Source organism: Coturnix japonica, chromosome 17 (genome assembly GCF_054131305.1).
Source record: "Coturnix japonica strain WE chromosome 17, WE-NBRP24, whole genome shotgun sequence".
NCBI lineage: Eukaryota > Metazoa > Chordata > Aves > Galliformes > Phasianidae > Coturnix > Coturnix japonica.
The window spans coordinates 15,868,871-15,888,292 of NC_140679.1; the positions used below are offsets into that span (position 1 = coordinate 15,868,871).

Genomic DNA, 19,422 nt, shown 5'->3' on the forward strand with positions numbered 1-19,422 from the left:
CCGCACAGGAAGCCGCAGGGATTTCCAAAAGGACTCAGAAGTGCTCTGCTCCCGCTGCCGCTTCCTCTCCCCCTTCCACACCCAAAGAGACCCTTCTCCTGCCCTCCCGGCGCCGCAGGACCTGGCTGCAGCCCCCCCCACCCCCACCACTCTGCACCTCGGCTGCATTCCCACGGCCCCCACCTACATCTGCAGCCCCACACGGAGCCACGAGCACCACCCTGTGCTGCTGCCCATCGCCCTGCAGCCACATCAGGCACACACGGCTCCTCGTCCTGCTCAGCCTTCCATCCAAACCCCTCCAGCACGTGGGAGCTGCACACGCTGGCAGGCGCAGCTCGGTGGGTACGGCTGCTGCTGCTGCTTGGGCTGCAATGGTGCAGAGCCGGACGCAGCCCAGTCCTTAATGCACCACCACGTCAGCCGTGCAAATGCACCAGATTTAAATCAGCCAAACGAAGCAGGAATCGCACGTTGCCCGCAGCGATGGGACCACGGCACACCCCGAGCTGCCCCCACGCTGGGGCTCGCAGCCATCTGGCCGCGCTGTGTTAATGCAGAGGAGAAGAAATGAGGTCAGGGCTGGGCGGTGGGTTCAGTGCTGTCAGCTGAGGGATCCGGCACAGCTCCGCTCCGGGCACCGCAGCAGGGGATGGCGGGGCGGGATGTGGGTTATGGCAGCTCCATCCCCAGCACTGCAGCCATCCTGCCCGGCCTTGCAGGGCGTGGGTGCTGGGGATGCCGGCAATGAAGGGGGGTGTCAGACCCCCCGTGGCCCTCCGGATCCAGCGCTCACCCCTCCCCGGTGCACGCGCCGAGCGCTGCCGTGCTGTGAACGCGGCCCGATGCACGTGGGTGTGCGCGTGTCCCTGGAGGCAGCGAGCTGCATTTCATGCATTTTTCAGGAGAAGGGGGTTAGTGGGTCACTCCAGCGCTGCAGGCTCCGCTCCAGCCGAGCTGCTCCGCTGCCAAAGCCGTGGGAGCCGCTGCTGCTGTTCGGGCTGTGGAGCAGCTCCAGGGGCCGAACCCTGCGGCAGCTTCTGCTCCATCCCCGGCAGCTCCGGGAGCCGGTCGCAGTTTAAAGCTGGGGGATGCGGGCAGAGCCCCCCACCCCCACCCGGTGTTGGATGGTTCGGCTCCGTGCAGCGCCCGGCTGCGGGATGGCGGCGTGGTTAAAGGTTAACGCGGGGACAAAGGTGGGATGGGGCGGGACTGCAAACAGCCCGGGCTGATAAGGGGGGGACGGAGCCGCTTCTCACCGCGCTGCTGCTCCCACGGTGCTCACACACACACACCCGCACGGCAGCGCTTTGCACACTCTGTGCCACGGACACGCGGGGTTTGCGGCGGGATGAGCGTGAACAGCACAGCCGGGATGGGCCGAACCCACCCGCGGGCTGAACCCACGCCGTGCCCGGCTCCGTGTGCGCCCCGATCCCGCCCCATTGGGCCGCCCCGCAGCAGCATCAGCCCCGTCACAGCCCCGCAGCCCCGTCCCCGTTCTCCTCCCCCCCCCCGTCCCCTCTCAGCCCCCCGCCCCCATCCCCGTTGGGATGCCGAGCAGCGGCTGCCATGGTTACGGCCATGCAAGTCTGGGCGAAATGCATCTGCGGTGCAGCGAGAGGGTGGGGGTGGGGAGGCCCCGCAGCCCCCACCCGCCACCCGACCCCCAGTCGCGGCTGCCGACCCCGACCCGGCTCCGTTGTTCAGAGCCGGGCGGTGGGCGGGGGCTGCGGGGGGGGCCGGCAGATCGAGCGCCCCGATGGGCTCCCGGCCGCCCCCCCCGCCCCACAGCGGGGTCTCCGAGCCCGGCGACCGGTTCTGCTGTGTGTCGGAGGGGAATTCTGCTGCTGGCAATGAAGCGATGAAGCAATTCGGGCGGGGGATCGGGGAAGGAGGGGATTTCTGATGGAAAGTTGCTGCCGATTCCAGCGCTGCCCGTGTGATTTCCCACCGCTCCTCCCGCAGCTGCTCACAGCATCGAGATCCCGGACGGCCCCGGCGCCGCTGGGAACTGCACCCAGCGCTGCACCAAGAAATGCACCGACATCGGCATCTCGGTGCTGCTGCTGCCCCGCATCTCACAGCCCCGCATCTCACAGCCCCGCATCTCACAGCCCCGCATCTCACAGCCCCACATCGCACAGCCCCGCATCTCACAGCCCCGCATCTCACAGCCCCGCATCTCGCAGCCCCGCAGCCCCGCAGCCCTTCCCCCTCTCCTCGCTGGCCTCTCTCTGCCCGGCCGTCAGATGTTGCTGAAAGGGAACAATGCGACGTATTGTCTGTCCCTGCTCGCAGGCATCAAAACCCAGCAGCGCAACAAAAAGACACATTGACTGCCCGGGAGAAAGGGGCCCATACATCGCCAGCGCTGGGGGCAGGGACTGCAGCATCCCAGAGCTGCTTTCCTGTCCCCGGTCCGGTCACCGCCGTCCATCTCCGGGGGTGCAGCACCGGGACCGAGGGTTGGCCTTGGGGTCTGCACTGATGGTGGCCGGGTGGGATGGGGGGCTGCGTTGGTGTGGGGTGCACGGGACATGTGCTGCCGTGCCTGTGCTCAGCCCATGCCAGTTACACACAGGACCCCATAGGGATGATGGCACTGTGGGCATCACAACCCACTGCAAGGTCCTTTTGGGCACAAGTGGGGAGAGATGATGGGAGCTGAGCCCACCCGGGGACTGCACCACAACCCCATGGTGGGGTTGGACCCAGCACCCTCAGCACGCTGCCAGCCGTGGGCACGAACCCCTGGCACCTCCGGAGGAAACGGGATGGGAAAAGCTGTGCTTGGACAGAGAGAGGCTTTTGTTTCCATTATAAACTTCCCTTCCAGTGAGGATGGAGCTCTGAAACACACTCTCAGCCCAGGCCCTGCGCTCAGCCATCCTCCAGCAGCACACACAGCCTTTCCCCTCCTCACAAAGCTGGCAGCACCCTGCGCTCATTGCCTGGCCAAAATGGGCACACGTAGCCCAGGGTCAGTTAATCAGCCCTGAATGGTTGGGATACGCGAGAGCTGGCTCTGGGGATGTGCATGGCAAGGGGCACAGCCGTGATCCCAGGAAATGGGGTGTGGGAAATGGGGTATGGGCAGGACAGGGGGATGAGAGGAGGATGTTAGCAAAGTGAAAAGCAACCCCAGAAATAGAAGACGCAGTTACACAAGGCACCGGTTGCCATGGGATCTTCACAACCAAAAATGACAGGCCTCTGGCAAATACAAGAACGGGCCCTTTTATGTGTTTCTATGGGAAGTCAGCACCTCGCTGCAGCCTCCCGGGCTGGAGCCTTTCCCAGGGCAGGACAGATTCAAAACCAGCTCTGGGAGAGCAGCAGGGACCCGGCCCCACAGCAGAGCCCCAGCACAGGACAGGGGATGGGGTAACCCAGGGTAGGATGAGGGTGATGGAAGGACCCGAGCAGACCCCAATGGGGCCCAGTGCCTCCCTTCCCAGTTGCAGGTGGGGGCTCGGCAGCGGCTCAGCAGTTGGTCACAGGTTTGAAGGTGGCAGATGTCTGCTCTTAGGAGGGACAGAAAAGCCCTCGTCACCACCTCCCCCTCCTGTCCATGCTGACCCCTTCCCCATGACATCCCCTGGTTCCACACCAGGCAGCTTTTCCTCCTGTATCTGGACACATCCCCATGGGCCGGGCAGTCTGAGCTGGGGAGCACACGGACGTGGTGACACTTGGTGGCACTTGGTGACACGCAGGGACAAGTGGTGAAATGCAGGGCAGCCCCCAGCCCACCCCATGGACTCTGGAACACACAGCACTGCCAGCAGCCGTCCCCGTCCCTCTGCGCTCTCCCTGCTGGAATTCTCTCCCCAGAAGAGCTCTAATTAGCTAATTCCTTCACTATTTATAAATCAATATGGAAATCCCTCTGCTTGATTCCCAGCACTGTTGGCTGTCCCTGCTGGGGGGGCCCATTAAGGGCTGCACGGCGAGTGCTCCCTGATCCACCATCTGAGACAGTCGGTGTTGGGGTGAGCAGGGGGGGCACTCAGTGGGGTGGGGGTACCCCCTCCTGCCCCACTCCAGCACAGCCGTGTCCTGCGGGCTGTCAGCTCTTAGCACCCAATAAATTAATAATCAGCAAGAGGTTCAAGTAGGTCTGGAAAGTGGAAAACAACATCAGCGAAGATCTCTCCTCCCGGGGCCCTCTGGGCAGGAACAGACAGATTTGGCTGCCTGTCCATCTGCTGGGGAGCAAACAGCCCCATAAGCTGCAAATCCCCACCACTTCCCGGAGCACAGGAGGTGGCACGGGGCCCTTGGGCTCAGTTTGTGCCCCAGCTTTGCAGGAGGAGGATTTCAAGGGAAGATGGGGCTGAGAGCAGCGTGTGCTGCTGAGATGGAACACGCCGGGAAAGCACGAGTGGGATCTTCTGCCTTTCTTCTGATGCTGAACAGGGGCTGCACCGCGACCTGCAGCCACACTGAGCGTCACCTCCCGTCCCTTCAGCTCCGTGCTCTGATCTCAGGCCATCCCCGTCCTGCATTCCCCGCAGCCCCTGGATGGCTCCAGCAGCAGCAGCTGCCCGACGACCGGCCAAAGGCTTCATCAATTGGCACCCAAAAATCAATGAGGAAGATGCCGCCTGTTTTAATGAACAGAGAGATTTTGCTCCATCGGGGTGAGATGATGAGCGCCGGGGGGAGGAGGGAGGAGGCTGGAGACAAAACATGACCTTGTTGGCGCAGCGCACACAGCAGCACATTGTTGTTGTTATTTTCCACCCCCCGGAGATGTTGGCCTTGATGCTGCGGGTGCAGCTGGGGTGGGGGGCTGGAACTGGGTGCTCTGGTTGGGGGTAGGTTTAGGGGCTGGGGGCTGGGGTTGGGGCTGGGAGTTGGGGTTGGGTGCTGGGTCTGTTCCTTGCATTTTGGAGCTCTCTCTGCTGCAGCTGTGGTTCACCACCAACAACCAGCACCTTGGGGACCCTGAACCCTTCAGCTCTGGGCTCAGAGCCGTGGTACCTGGGTGCCAGGTGAGCAGAACGTGGCCCAAAGCACCGCAGGGCTCCACTCTGTGCCGGCCCCGTTCTGTTCTGGTGCTGGAAATGAGGCCGCACTGCACTGCAGAGCATTGACCCTCAGCGTGGACATCACCTCTGTCCCTCTTCTCCTTAATTCCCCCTTTCCGGGAAGCGAGAAAAGAGAAAGAAAGAAAAAATAAAACCACCGGGTCGTATTGGGGGGGGGTTGGGGTGTAACTTCTGGTTCTGTCCCTGAGGGAACTTCCGGAGGGGGATATAGGGCGGGGGGGGAAGCGGCGCCCAGGGGCGGTGGGGCCGGGACAAGAGGGTGATGGGGCCGCCCTGGGGAGCGGCGGGGCTGTGACAAGAGGGGACCCCCCCGGAGTCACTCTCTGCTCCCCTTCCCCACCGCCCCCCCGCCGTCGAGGTGCCCGACGTCCGTCTCACACCCCCGACCCCACCGGGGCGGTGGCTCAGCCCCGTCCCCCGCCCCCGGGGCGGTCTCGGCACAACGTCCCGCCCCCTCCCCGCTCCTTATTACGGCGGCGGTGGGGGGCTCTGCCCACTGCCTCTCGGCGCCGCTCGCACCGCCGCGGCGGGGGGGTGGGGGGTCCGCGCCGCACCATGGGCAGCCAGGGCTCTAAGGCGGCCAAGGCGGAGGGCAGCGACCCACCGGGGGAGAATGCAGCCGTCGCCGAGCCCTCCAAAGCCAACGGGCAGGTAGGGAAAGGCGGGGGCCCCGTGGGGGCGGGCGGACAAAGGCGGCGGTGGGGAAGGGGGGAGGGAGGAAAGAAAGGAAGGAAAGGAAGAATGGATGGATGGATGGAGAGGAGGGGGAGGCTGAGGTTGTGAGGCCGGGGGGCACCGAGCGATGCGGCACCGCCCGCCGCTCCCGAGCCGCGCCCCGGTACCGCGCGGGGCTCCGTCCGCGGCCGCGCCCCGGGGATGGGATGGAGCGGGGATGGAGCGCGGGCGCCGCCCGGTGGCGGCTCGAGGACCCCCCCCCCCCTCCCGGTGGGACCCCCCCCCCCTTCCCCCGCGCATCGGTTCGGCGGCCCCGCGGCTGAGGGATGCGGGCTGGGGGTCTCGGTCGCGCTTAACGCTGCGCTGCTCCCGCAGGAGAACGGCCACGTGCGGCTCAACGGGGACATGACGCCTAAAGCGGGGGGTGACCCGACGCCCCTCAACGGCGCCGGCTCCGCCGAACCCCCCCGGGAGGACGGAACGGGCGGGGCGGGCGGTGAGGACACCATCGAACCGGCACCGCCCGCAGACGGCGGGGAGGCGAAGCCCGAAGGAGCCGCGGCCCCCAAAGAGACCCCCAAGAAGAAGAAGAAGTTCTCCTTCAAGAAATCCTTCAAGCTGAGCGGGATCTCCTTTCGGAAGAACAAGAAGGACGACGGGGACTCCGCCGCGTCCTCCCCCACGGAGGAGCAGAGCAAAGCGGAGCCCAAAGCGGAGGAGGACCCCGCGAGCGGAACCGCCCCCCAGGAGGAGCGGAGCGGCGAGGGGCAGAGCGGGGCCGAGCCCAAAGGGGCCGACGGGGGGCAGGGCGAGGAGGAGGAGAAGCCGCCCGCGGAGACCGGGGGGGACGCGGCCGCCGCCCAGCAGCCCCCCGAGCCCACGGCGGCCGAACCCACGGCGGCGGCGGAGCAGAATGAGGAGTAGAGCCCGGTGCTGCACTAAGACTAATTGTCCCTTCAGCCCCGTGACCCCACGCACGGACTGTGCCGTTCCCACACCGCCCACCCGACGCAGAACTGACGGCGCTCCCTGAGCCCACCCCCCACCTCGGGGCCTCCCCCCCCCCCCCCCCCGAACCCCCCGGCACCGCTCGGAGCCGCCGAGCCCCGACAGCTCCAACATCACCGCCCGTGGCCACAACTGGGATTTACAGTCTGTAGGAGCCCGGAGCCCCACACACGGACTGCTCGGATCCTCTGCCCGTCGCCACCCCCCGGTTCTGCCTTCATTCATTCCAAGTATTTCGTGCTTTTTTTTATAGAACCCGAGTGCTTTCCGAGCTGATCTGCCCGGGCTGGGGTCGGTCGGTTGGTTTTTGTTATCAACTCTTCACTTCTGGCTTAAAATCCCTAACGTTCTGTAAGTGCGCTGTGTTTAATTCTGCTGCCGTGGGGTGGGGGGGTTGGGGTGCTGTACGATGTGAAGCGATGCTGTCTCCTCTGTAAATAAGTTTTTTAATGGCCACAACACAGGATCTGCAGTTTTCTAACTCCTGGATGAAGAGAAAAGAAGGAGGAATAAAAAAAGGCTGTATGGGTTCTATTGTAACGTTTGAAAGGAATAAATGGTGATCCCTTCACGGGTGAGCTCGAGTCCTTCTTGTCCTGCACGGGGAGGGCAGTGGTTGCTTATGGAGCTGAGCAGCTGCTGCATTAATTGCCCTGCTCCTGCTAATTGACTCCCAGCAGATGCAGAGCTGTGGCCACAAAGGATCTCAGCATGGAATGCTGCTGCTGGGGGCTCGTCCCTAATGCTGTGAGCGTGGGATGGAGGGGCTGTGGGTGGGGGGACCCAGATCAGGGGCTGCTGGGTGGAATTGGGGTGATCTCGCTGTGTTGTGAGGTGCTGCTCTGTGCCTGATGGGGGCAGGAGTGATGTGCTGAGGTTTCCTGCCCCAGGGGACGTGGGGACGCAGCGGGTGCTGCCAACTGGAGCTGTGCTCGCTGCCCTCCTGCTCTGCATCCTGCAGCAAGGCCTGGTCCAAACCCTGCCCAGCCAGCTGCCCTGCTGCATGGGGGGGAGTGGGGTGAGGGGTTGGGGGCAGCATGGGGGGCAGTGAGGAGCGGGGTTTGCTCAGAGCCCCCAGCAGGGAAGGGATTGCAGTGCTGAGCTGCAGCCCTCGAGCTAAGATAAGAGCTAAAATGTCTGCGTGCAGCACATCCTCCTATGGACAGAAGGCCACGTACAGGCGGGATCCATCCCCATTGATGGTGGAGGGAGGGATAAAAGCCCAGTGCTTGCAATGTGGGTGCTGTGCTTTGTCGGGGTGTTGTTCCTGCTGGGCTCAGTGCACCCAACTGAGCTGCAGGGCTGAAGGAGCTCCAGCAGAGCGCAGCGGCCGTGCAGACGTGGCAGCCATTTTAAGGCGGCCGGGGAGGGAAAAGGGATGCAGCTGCACGTCGGCGTGTAGGACAGCAATGGGGCTGGGAGTGCAATGGGACTGAGTGCAATGGGACTGAGTGCAATGGGACACATGGCTGCTCATAGAGCAGGACGGCTTTAAGTGTGAGCTGCAGCTCCTGGGGCATCACTGCAGCAATGAAGGGCTGTGGCACTCGAAGCTTTTCCTCCTCTCCTTATGAGGCAAAACCACCCGGCTCATTTAATCGTTATTTTTCTAATTAATTGAACAGCAGATTGCAAATAAAAACCACAACCCAGGCACTCATGCAAGAAATAAGCACCCAAGTGCTTTAAAGCGCCATGTAACCCATCGTCTCTATGGATGATCATGGTTGCCTTCAGCAGCAGGCAGTGCAGCATTAACAGCACACAAAGGGCTGCGATGGGAACGGCCCCGTGTGGGATTGCAGTGTGTGTGTGTGTGTTGGGGGCTGAAGGCTGCGCTATAAAATTGAGGGAAATAAAGGGAATTTCAACACCTGCAGCAGGATCTGCTGCACGCTGCATGTTCCTACACACTGCTTTGGCCCTCAGCACTCAACCAACACATCCACGTCCATCACCCTATAGCAGGGGAGGCTCCTCTTGCAGCACACTGTGACTCCACCCCGCGCACAAAGCAGCTCCAGCTCAGACCAACCATAGAAATGGACGTTTTATTACAAAGGTTCTCCAAATTTAAAATAAAAGCATCTTTAAAAAACCACAATATATTTCCCCCCCTCCCCTCCCCAGGACACAAAGATGCACCCATCCCTCTCGCTTCACATACAAACACTGAAGAGCGGGAGTGAGACGTCACTCGGGTTCCAAGAGGCTACAAAAAACTGATGGTGGAAAAAGGGAGGAAAAGCACGTAAAAAAATAAAACATTTCAAAAATAACCTGTGTTAAGTTAGCAGCATTATTAGAGTTGAAACCAGCAGCAGCAGCCCCGTGGGAGGTACAGACCCTCTTATGGACAGAGGAATCGCCCTGAGAAAGGAGAGCAGCGAGTCACAACTGCCTGCAAAACTTGTGCAAAGCTGGAGCTCTTGGTGGAACGCTCATCTCACGCTCAGCTGTACAAAGCAAGGTGTGAGAAAGGCCGGCTCTGAGCACAAAAGACCTTTGGGTGTGAGATAACGTGTGGGAGTAGGAAGAGGAGTAGTTCTAGAAACGTACAGAGCCCCATCTGCTGTTCCCTCGTACAGATAACAGCGCTGCCTGCTGATAAAAGGCTCTCAGCATTTACTGGCCTTGAGAGCAAAGAGAGGGAAGGATCCGCTCGAAAACGTGCCTGCTCCAGGAGGAGATTCTTAGTAAGTGGCACGTGGAGCAGAGGCACCAGCTGGGCCCTGCCCGTCTGTCCTGCTCTGCTGTGCTTTCAGCAAGGACACGGATCAGCACTGAAGCAATTACAGCACGTGTAGCTGAGGGCAGCAGCAGAGTGAAGCAGGCAGCCAGGTGGGCAGTAACTCACCTCCCCCCTGCAAAGAGGGGCACAGCTCTAGGAAACGAGTGTACAAAGACACACAGCGCTGCCAATGGGATCCGCCACATCCCGGGAAGGGTCCATCCCCACAGCTCTCTACCTGCAGGGCTCTGGGCAGATTCACTCCATCCACCTCCTGATCTGCCTGTCAGCTGTTTCACCTCTCTCCACAAGTCTGCTGCAGGAAAGTAGCCAACTCTGTCCAAGAACTGCACTATTTGACCCTGAGAAGCGGCACCGGCTTGTAGTTATTGCCGTGGTGGAATCAGACTGAAGACCAAAGGACGCTCCGTCTCTCACAGGCTTCATTTGGGAATTCACATCTCCCACAAAAACAAAACAAAACAAAAGAGAGAGAAAAAGGAAAAGAAGCAGAAAAAAAGCAAAAGCTTCATGGCCATCTTCCCACCTAACCTGAAATGCAGATGCTACTTCTACTTAAATTATTCATTCTTAAGGGCGGTTACTTCAGAGGAGAGCAAAGAAAGGAAGTGATTCTTTCTTAAAGACACACTGAGGAGCTGGTGGGAGGCAAAGAGCAAAACTTCCCAGTTCCAATGCTGGGCAATGTGGGTCTCTCTACTCTGCAGTCCTCCCTGCCTGCTCCCAGCGGAGTGCAGCGAGGAATAATTTACAGTTCTCAAGTCATTTATATATTTATATAGAAATATATACAGAAACATATATAAAATATAAATCCTGTGGAATGGGAGGCAACCGGAGAAGCTAACCTACGACAACCACGCACTGACAGGCGCCGTCCAGCCGCAGCCATCTTAGGTGGATTTTGCCTCTTCCTTCACCCTGTGGAAGGAAGCAGTGGAGAATCTGGTTTAAACAAATACAAACTCAGACAGTGAAGTGCCAAGTCAAGAGACACCGTGCTCACCCCTTGGGTTCAGCTTTCTCCTCTTTTGCTTTTTCCTCTTCTTTCTCATCTAGGAGAAAAAAATAAAGGCATGGGAGGGCAGTAGGAAAGCACACATCAGGCAGTGCTCTACACAGCTGGGAGGGCTTCCAGCCATAGCCCTCGTGCTTACCCTTCTTCTCCTCCTCCTCCTTTTCCTCTTCTGTTTTCACACGTTTGGCCTTCTTAAAGTTGGCAACGTTTTTGCGCCCTCCTTCCCCTTCATCTTCGGAGTCAGAGAATTCTTCATCACAGGATATTCTCTTATCAGAATTGCGGACTGAGAGTGAAGGGGAGAAGAGGTCAGAAGATACTGCGCACTAATGCTTGGAGATGTACAGGCTCTGTGCAGTGCACTTCCCAGCAGAGCAATGCAGCCATGCCAGAGGCAAGCACCTACTTGAAATGCGCTTCTCAGGATCTTCTTCCTCTTCATCTCCACTGTCTTCCTGAACAGCATCCTCAGGAATTGGCTGCATCTGGACACCAGGGGCATGAGGCAGCATGCGCAGATTCTCAAAGAGACGCTGCCTAGAGCCAGCCAGGAAAGGAACATGTTTGTATTTACCCAGCAAAAGGTGTCAGCCATGTGAAGAAGGGCAAACACTTACTTGATCTTCTCAAGGTACTCGTTGGTATTTTGGTTAGTCATGTTTGAGGGACTGATGTGCAGCTTAAAGTCTGGTCCAAAGTACTCAAAATAGTCATTATATGGGAGTTCTGCATAAGAGTTAAAATAGAACAAAAATCAAATCACCTCTGGACCAGTAATGAGATCCCTCATATACAGCAGATTTCAGTGCGAAGTAAGAGCACAGCTGTACTTTCCCAGAGGTAGGAGTTGACCATTTCATAGCCCAAACTCAGATCAAAACAGCCAGCTTAGCAACAGGGCAGTCTAAGCTCACTTGGCAGTTAAATGTTATCAGTGTGAACAAAAGATAGCAGTAGAAGGTCATCTCGTTTGCAAGACTGCTGGGTATCTCTTGATGGAGGGGAAAACTAGAAGGCTGTAATGCAAACAAGAGCAACTACTGCAAACCACAGACTCAAAAAGCTCTTCCACAGTAACAACCAAGAGCTAATGAAACATCTTGCTGTTCCTGCCTCCCTGCAGCAACACTCCCTCCCTGTGCTCTGTCACTAGGTAAGTAGCCATTGTCTCTTGTCTTGCCTCAAAAGTTCCAGGGGAAAATTACCATTTGGGATCTCAGTGTCCAAAGCCACAGCAGTCTCATAGGTCCAGCATCTGGCCACGTTGCGGATTGTGTAGCCACCTCCTCCCAGCATCAGCATAGGCAAATTAAAACTTTTGACAAACTCCACACACTTGGCATGACCTGCAGCAAAGGCAGCAGGGAAAAAGGCAATAACGCCATGGCACAAAGACCCATTTTTCAGTGAAAAGTAATAAGATTACTTATGCCAATTTAGCTCAGGCACTGTGCTGCACAGTTCTGGCTTCTTGGCATCACAGACCCAGCCTTGTTATTTTGATGGAAACACTGTATTCTTACCTTTGATGGTCAGATTAAAACAACCCAGCCTGTCCCCAGACAGTGAATCCGACCCGCACTGCAGGACAACTGCACTAGGCTGGAATGTCTCCATCACTTTAGATATCACCTAAACAAGAAACTCATTGTTACACTTTCTCCACAGGACAGTGTCACAGCAACACAGTAATGTCCATGTCAGCAAGTGACGTGAAGACATCCCTGGTGTTCCCACAGCTGTTGACTCCCATATACTGGGAACACTGGGGCTCTTACCAAGAAAAGCTAAATGATAACAGGCTGCAATTGTTAGGGAGGAACACAGCCACTGAGGAATCTTACAACAGCAGTCTGAGTCTCCTTAAAGAATGGCTCCATGAGCCTCCCAGTGACAAAGTATGATGCACAAAGAATCACTCAGCACACTTACCGGCTTGAATATTGCCTCATAGGACTCATCATCAATCCCATCCCGGAGGGGATAGTTGACAGCGTAGTACTTGCCTTTGCCTGCACCAATGTCCTGTTAGAGGGAAAGACAGGACAGAGCACAAGGTCACCATAGCACACAAACTGCACAATCAGTATGACGGCAAATGGAAGAGTGATCACATTTCAGAGCAATTTTCTGCTAAGGTTCCATTCTCACCCGCAGGTCCCCTGTTCCTGGGAAGTACTCTCCATACTTATGGAAGGACACAGTCATCACACGGTCTGTGGTATAGAAGGCTTCCTCCACACCATCTCCGTGGTGAATATCAATGTCAATGTACAGGACCCTCTGGTGATACCTAGGATCAGAAAGGAGTCAAAATGCTGCATTTCATCAGAGCAAATGGGAAGAGGGCAAAGAACTGCACCTACTTTAAGAGCTCCAGGATAGCCAGGACAATATCGTTGACATAACAGAAGCCAGAAGCCTCTGACTTCTTAGCGTGGTGAAGGCCTCCTGCCCAATTCACAGCAATATCTGTCTGTTGCTTGTTCAGCTTCACAGCGCTGGCTGTTGGGAGAAGAATTACAAAATGTTAGCACAAGGGCAAAGGACCAATGGCAGAGGCTCAGGGGTGAAGCACAGGTCTCTTGTCATCACATCATTGTTTGTGTGTGCTTTGGGCACAAACCCAAGGGCTTAAACACTGGATGTCTCAACAAACAAACAAAGGAAATGGACGAGAAACGCAGCCTCTGTTTCGCATGCACACACTTTTGGCTGCTTCCCCCACCTACACCTCAGAGCACGAGATCTGCACAAATAAGTGCACAGCTTTCTAGCCCAGCTCACACACGAAAACAGCCCAGAATTCCCAGTGTGCCAAACAATGGACTTTAAGGAAAGGTTTTACCCAATATATATTTAGGTCAGTCACTGAATACGCATTTAGACAAGGAACATTCTCTCCCACGGCTCCTTTGTAAACTTTCTGCAGTTTTGCAAGTCTCCAAGGATTAACAGAAGTGATACATTCTGGGGACGCACAATCTTGGGATCACAAAGCACAGCTACTTCAAGAAACAACATCAGAACGCTGCGGTCAGCACTGGTAGGTACTGCTCAACTGTGTGACAGGAAGCCAAGATTGCTGGATGTCACTGGGGGAGTAGCAGACACAAAGCCCTACTGTAGATGCACAGTATCACAGTCCTGAAGTACCACATCTCCTTGGTACAAAGTGTTTTAAATGTTCCAGCTTCTGCCTCATGGCCAGAGACATTGGCTTTCTGCTAAGAACAAGAAAAATAACCCTTTCTTGCTTTTTAGCTGGCACCTACACCAGGCAACTTCTGTGCCTTTGCTTTTCTGTGCAGCTCACATTACTTATTTTTAATTATTACTGGTAAAACCCCACTGCTGTCAGGGTTCTGTCTATCACCTTTGTGGAGTCATCCAAGAAGTAGCTCAGAGTAATAAAGATACATTTAACAAACGCAGAGGGGTCTGTCAAAATGCAAAGCTGGAATTCCAGCATGGGGAGAAATCTCAACCTGAGGAAGTCAGAAATAGGCTCATAGGGCTCCCCCACCCCCACCTACAACAAATCACTTTTGCAGAACAACTTGATGTAAATCTGCTTAGGAAAAGACTGTACGACGGATGAGCTTACCAACTGAGCCTCCAGCAGAGAGCTGACAGAACTCAAACAGCCCATCGAACACAGGACAGTCCTCCCCGACGTTAACTTGAAAAGAATACATAAGAATTAGTAAGACCAAGTCACAAAGCATTGGTAAAGCTTGTACTACCTGTCTGATTAAAGAAAAACCCAAAACCTAGCCTGATAAGGACTTTAATCAACTGAAAAACAAACTGAAAAACACACAAATGACAGGACATGAAGGTGGTCCCACCAACACTGCCTGCATGGTTTGCTGCTATGGAAGGATGCTCCCAGCTCAGCAGGTGCCAGGAGCTGCAGTGGGACAGTCACGCCACCTACCGGGTGAAGGCTCAGAGGGAGGCAGGAACCAGTCAATCATCTCAGAAAGGAGCGTGCAGGGAGAGATGCTGCCCATGAGAGCTGCACTGTACCAGCACAGGCCCTCACGTTTGGCACATTGACTGTGCTGGGCTCTATTTGGCAGCTGGTGCTGCTCAGCAGGGCCATGCACACACTGTGCAGGAAGGAGGCAGCACCCCCTGCCATTAAACACACTAACAGCAGGCTTGTGTTAAATCTACATTTTAAAACTCCTTCCCCTCTGCTCTGAGCCTCCGGTGCAAGTTTCTCAGCCAGGCAGAAGCTTGTTCTTCCCAAGAAAGCAAAGGCAGGGGTTTCCTCTCCCTGCTGAATAAAAGATCTGCCCTCTGTGTGTTTAAGATTAATTTTCATATTTCGCCTCCTTCAGTTAAAAACAGTTCTGTGGAAATAGAATAGAGAAAACGTTGACTACCAGAGAGCAGAGTGGGTGTCTGTGAGCCGTATCAGCTTCAGGGGTAAACAGTTCAGTTTGTGTAAATACATTCTTTGGTATATTAAGTCAAATTATTTACTATAGGAGGTCTTTCAATGTATATTACTTGTGAACCATACTATTCATTCCTATTATGTGCTTGTGCCTAAACATCTGTCCCTTTCAGCTAATACCAGGGTTTCAAGTGCCCTTACTGCAGGCTCAGGACTCGTATCTCTTTTAATTTGGAAATCACATTTGACATAAACGGATCCTGTGGGCTTTTCTCTTTTTTCCTGCTCTCAAGGAATGCAGTGTATCAAACTAATGATTAAAAGAGACTTGAGCCTCCCCCATCTATTTGCCTTTATGACCTGATACAAAACATCACCTCAGAGTTTAAGACAGACCGAAAAAAGGAAAGGTTTCTGTAGCATTAAAGCTGCCAAGAGATCCTCAGCACCTTCATGGACTGCAGAGGTTAAAGGAACTGGTTATCTCACAGAAAAAGAAAGAAGATTCTGACACAAAGCAGACAGATACAATCGCACAACACTTAGCACTGACATGAACACAGCCCCACACACACAGCTTACATCTTTGCATCTGCTTGCTGTACTCAGACATGTTGTCTGGGCGGATGGATCTCAGGAATTTGATGTAGTCATCACTGTGGTACTTGGTCATCTCCTCCGCGTTCGCCTTGTGAGGGCGCTGCAAGGACAGAGGGTTTGGTTGGGAACACTGCCCTCCCCACATCCCATTTCCAGTCTCAGATTTACTCCCAGAAACAGCAAAAATAATAAAATAAGTAAATGAAGCAGCAGCACTAGACAAGAGAAATTTATTTTCAAAGGCAAAAAAGCCATTACCAGAGACTGGAACATACTACATATCCAGGTACAGAAAATATTTAAGCTACTGAGAGCAAACCAATTTTCCAGACTCCAAAGCTTATCTGAAGCAAAGAACATCTCACTGCAAGGAATCAGAATGCAGCAGAAATATGTCAACACAACCATTTAATCCTTTTTCACTTTCCTCTTTGGCTTGTCAAAGAGAATTTAAGAGCTTGAAGCACCAAAATTACAACTGACAACACACTTGTTTTTTCATCACACTTACATATATCTCCATCTTCCTGTAAAGGCCGTAGTTCAGCAGTAGGTTGTGGGTCATCCGGATCCTGTGGGGCTTCATGGGGTGTCCCTGGCCATAATAATAGTTTCCAACATCACCTGGGAACAGAAAGGATTTTGTTACAGCAGGGAAAAACACGAACTGCTTCAAATACAACCACATCTGTCATCTCATGTGCCCATCAGCAGCCCATCTGTTCACAGGGGGAAGGGGCTGCACATGCATCTGCACCATCAGAAAGCTTTATCCCAGACCCAAACAAGACTGCCTTATGGACAACAGGGTATGGCCAAGTATGGGGCTTCCCTAAGAAATACAGAGCTCTCTGAGCAGAAACCTGCAAGCCAGGAGGCACAGGAGTTTAATCCCAGCTCAGACAATGACTCACCAGCCAGCACACGTAGCCACTTTGCCTCAGTTTACTACTGTTTACCCAGCAGACATGAGATACAAGCTGCCAATTCTGTCAATAAGCAAATCACAGCACAGCTATAGCTTTACAGCTCCCATTATTCCCATCCCTTATTACTGCCTGAAACCCTTTGGAAATCCTTCACCAGGTTAATTTAAGTCGGCACCTCACAATTACACCCCACAGCTCAGCTCCCCATGCAGATGTTCCTCCTCCCAGTAAAAGCTGAGCTCCTGCTGCCATCTCCCACTGGCTTTTTCCCTCCTCTCCCAGGTCACACATTTCCGTGGTGTTTTCCATAGAATTTAACTCAGGTTTCTGTCCCTGCCTGACGTGGCCATGAGAAGTGCTGCCAAAAGCAGGGAACGCACTGAGCCACACGCAGCAGCGACGCTGCACAAGCCTCATGTTGTTGAGAAATCAAACTAAGTCATTGGCATAGTTTTACAGCTCCCCATCAGCTTACGAAGCAAGAGACTCAACCCGGTCTGCCCAGTGACTCAGCTGGGAGCATTAATATTTCATCACCAATCTTAACATACAGGAGAAACTGCTACTTCCTCGCAGCACACAGCCGTGATGCCTCCTCCATGGGCATGAGCTTCCATTTAAAGGACATGCAAACCCCACACCCAAACCATTCTGCTGCTGGAGTTCATCTGTGTGATGCTACAGTGAAAGGAGGTGGGTTTTGCCTGCACCAAAACACTTCCTACAGCAAAAGCAGGGTATGTTAAGCTTTGGGGAGCCATTGGGGGTGTTCAAAACTATATCTAGGAAACACACACACAAAGCTTTGCAAATGTATTGCCTCCCTTCTTTCCCTTGGGCTGCCAGCAAGACCCCAGACGTGTCTCACCACAAGTCCTACCACGCTGCACTGAGCTCAGCAGTGCTAATGGGTGCACATTAAGTGTGAGAATTCAACACAGACCTCTTCCTGTCTGCTGGGTTAAGCAGAGCCCCATGTTGGAACAAAAGAGAATTTCCCATACGCAGCCCCAACTCACCTCAACATGAACATGAAGGACCCCTCCACACCACATTTCTTTTTCCCCAACCTCTCCACTCAGCCCAGACCCTTCCCCACAGCTCAATGAGCTCCCCCCTGTGAATGTTTGCCAGCCCCTCATAAAAGAGCAGTGGAAACAAGCCACTAAAACCTCCCCACAGAGTAAATGGGTGAGGGCAGCTACAGGCAAGGGGGAATAACACTAACTTCATTTTGTTACCGTGCAATAAGGACCATAAGGATATAATTCTGCTTAGCATTCACAGCAAGATGATCACTTATTCTGTGTTTAACAGACCATCTCATGCCTTGAAGGATGTTAGCTGGTAAACTGGAAAGTATCCCTGTGAACACCTTAAGATTCTAAGGAGGGAGAAGTTTGGACACAGAGAGATCTTCCACACCCGGGTTGCTTGTGCATAACCAGCACCCTGCCGCTTCCTGCCAGCACTCTGTGCTTAAACTGGGCCTGACTGAGCCCAGGGCTCCAGCCCCAAACTGCACTTTGAGATGCTGGGGCTCCACAGGCAGCTTGTGTGCTGAATTCAGGCAGTTCTGCTGCTCTGATCCCTTCCTCCTCCTCACCCTGCCTGAAGACTCAGGGCCACCACCACAGGATGCAATCCTACTGCTCATGTTTGCTTCTGAGAAGAAATGAGAGCCCTCACTACCTGCCCAACACAGAAAGCAGTTTAGAAGAGCTCACTTTATTGTTTGAGTGTGGAACACATCCACTTACCGGGGGAAAAAAGAAAAGGAATAAAGTTTTTATTTAACTTCACAGACTGCAAACTAGAATGAAATAAAGAACCACACAATACCTCCTGCACAAAGCAATCCCAGAGCCTAACAAAAACCATCCATCACTGAGGTCACCCTCCAAAGGGGGGGGGGGGGGGGCTGTGAACGTGTCCAGTGGGACGAGCTGTGCTGCCAGCGGGGAAAGAGCTGTAACACCCCGCTACCCCCAACCCAGTGGGAAGATTAAAAGGCCAGAAAGCAGCTTCCTGAAGGGCAGGACAGCCCCAATGCTGCTGTGCACAGTGCCCCTGTTCCACCCCACCTCCATGGGGGCACCGCTGACCCAGCACAGCTCCTTCCTCCCCTCGCAGCCCCCCCCATCTCTCAGAGCAGCCCCTGCTCCCATCCCAGCCCCACAGCCCACACAGCCCCCCCAACCCCCCCACCCAACTCTGGACCCCCAGCTCCCCCCAACTCCCCTCACCCCAATCCCCCCCCCCCCCAACCCTGGACCCCGGATCCCCCCAACCCCCCCGATCTCTGCCCCCCCCCCCCCCATCTCCGGCCCAGCACAGCCCACAGACCCCCCCCCCACAGACCTCCCCCCATAGGCCCCCCCACGGACCCCCCCCCATAACCCCCCCTCAGAGACCCCCCATAACCCCCCCCACTCCCCCCCTCACCCACTCCCCCCCCCCTCACCATCATAGTAGTAGCACACTTTCCGTTTGCTCCCCTGTGTCAGCGCCATCTTCCCGTCTCCCCTCGGCCGCAGACCCCACCGCCGCGCAGCGCAACGCAACCCGCCCCACCGGCCGGAGCTCCCACCAGCCCCGCCCCCAGCTTCCAGGCGACCAATCGAAAAGCAGCGTTCCACCCCTTTCAGCTCAACGACCAATGAGGAGTCGAGGCGGCGGCGAGGCGGAACCAGCAGGTTCGGCTGCGCGGCGGGATGCACCACCGCGGGGCGCGGGGCCAGGTGGGCGGGGCGGAACCATTCCGAGGGGAGGGGGGAGCAGGTGGGGACGAACCATTCCTGGGGTGCGGGGGGGGCACGGAGCGGGGCCTGGAGCCCATGGCGGCCTGGGCCTGGTGGGGCTGCGGCCTGTGCTGGGTCCATGTGCTCACCCCGATGGGGGCAGGAGAGGCTGGCAAGGCCTGGTTGGCAGCGACCCCAGCCCCATAGGCCTCAGGCCTGTGGGTTCCATGTGAG

At 55.8% G+C, this 19,422-nt stretch overlaps 2 protein-coding genes across 2 annotated transcripts; one reads left to right on the plus strand and one right to left on the minus strand.

The window, feature by feature from the left end:
* The first annotated feature begins 5,552 nt into the window (after nucleotides 1–5,552).
* MARCKSL1 (MARCKS like 1) lies at nucleotides 5,553–7,311 on the plus strand. Its single transcript, XM_015883755.2, has 2 exons — nucleotides 5,553–5,708; nucleotides 6,108–7,311. Exons 1-2 carry the CDS (start codon nucleotides 5,613–5,615, stop codon nucleotides 6,654–6,656), a joined length of 645 nt encoding a protein of 214 aa, XP_015739241.1. The 5' UTR covers nucleotides 5,553–5,612; the 3' UTR covers nucleotides 6,657–7,311.
* A 1,466-nt stretch (nucleotides 7,312–8,777) lies between these two features.
* Nucleotides 8,778–19,002, minus strand: HDAC1 (histone deacetylase 1). The gene is made up of 14 exons (XM_015883321.3): nucleotides 18,912–19,002; nucleotides 16,030–16,142; nucleotides 15,501–15,618; nucleotides 14,118–14,192; nucleotides 12,877–13,015; nucleotides 12,662–12,803; nucleotides 12,443–12,535; nucleotides 12,034–12,142; nucleotides 11,716–11,856; nucleotides 11,128–11,236; nucleotides 10,917–11,047; nucleotides 10,650–10,796; nucleotides 10,499–10,547; nucleotides 8,778–10,413 (listed from the first exon to the last, which is right to left on the minus strand). The coding sequence occupies exons 1-14, from the start codon at nucleotides 18,958–18,960 to the stop codon at nucleotides 10,386–10,388; spliced, it is 1,443 nt and encodes a 480-aa protein (XP_015738807.3). The 5' UTR covers nucleotides 18,961–19,002; the 3' UTR covers nucleotides 8,778–10,385.
* Between the last annotated feature and the right edge of the window lie 420 nt (nucleotides 19,003–19,422).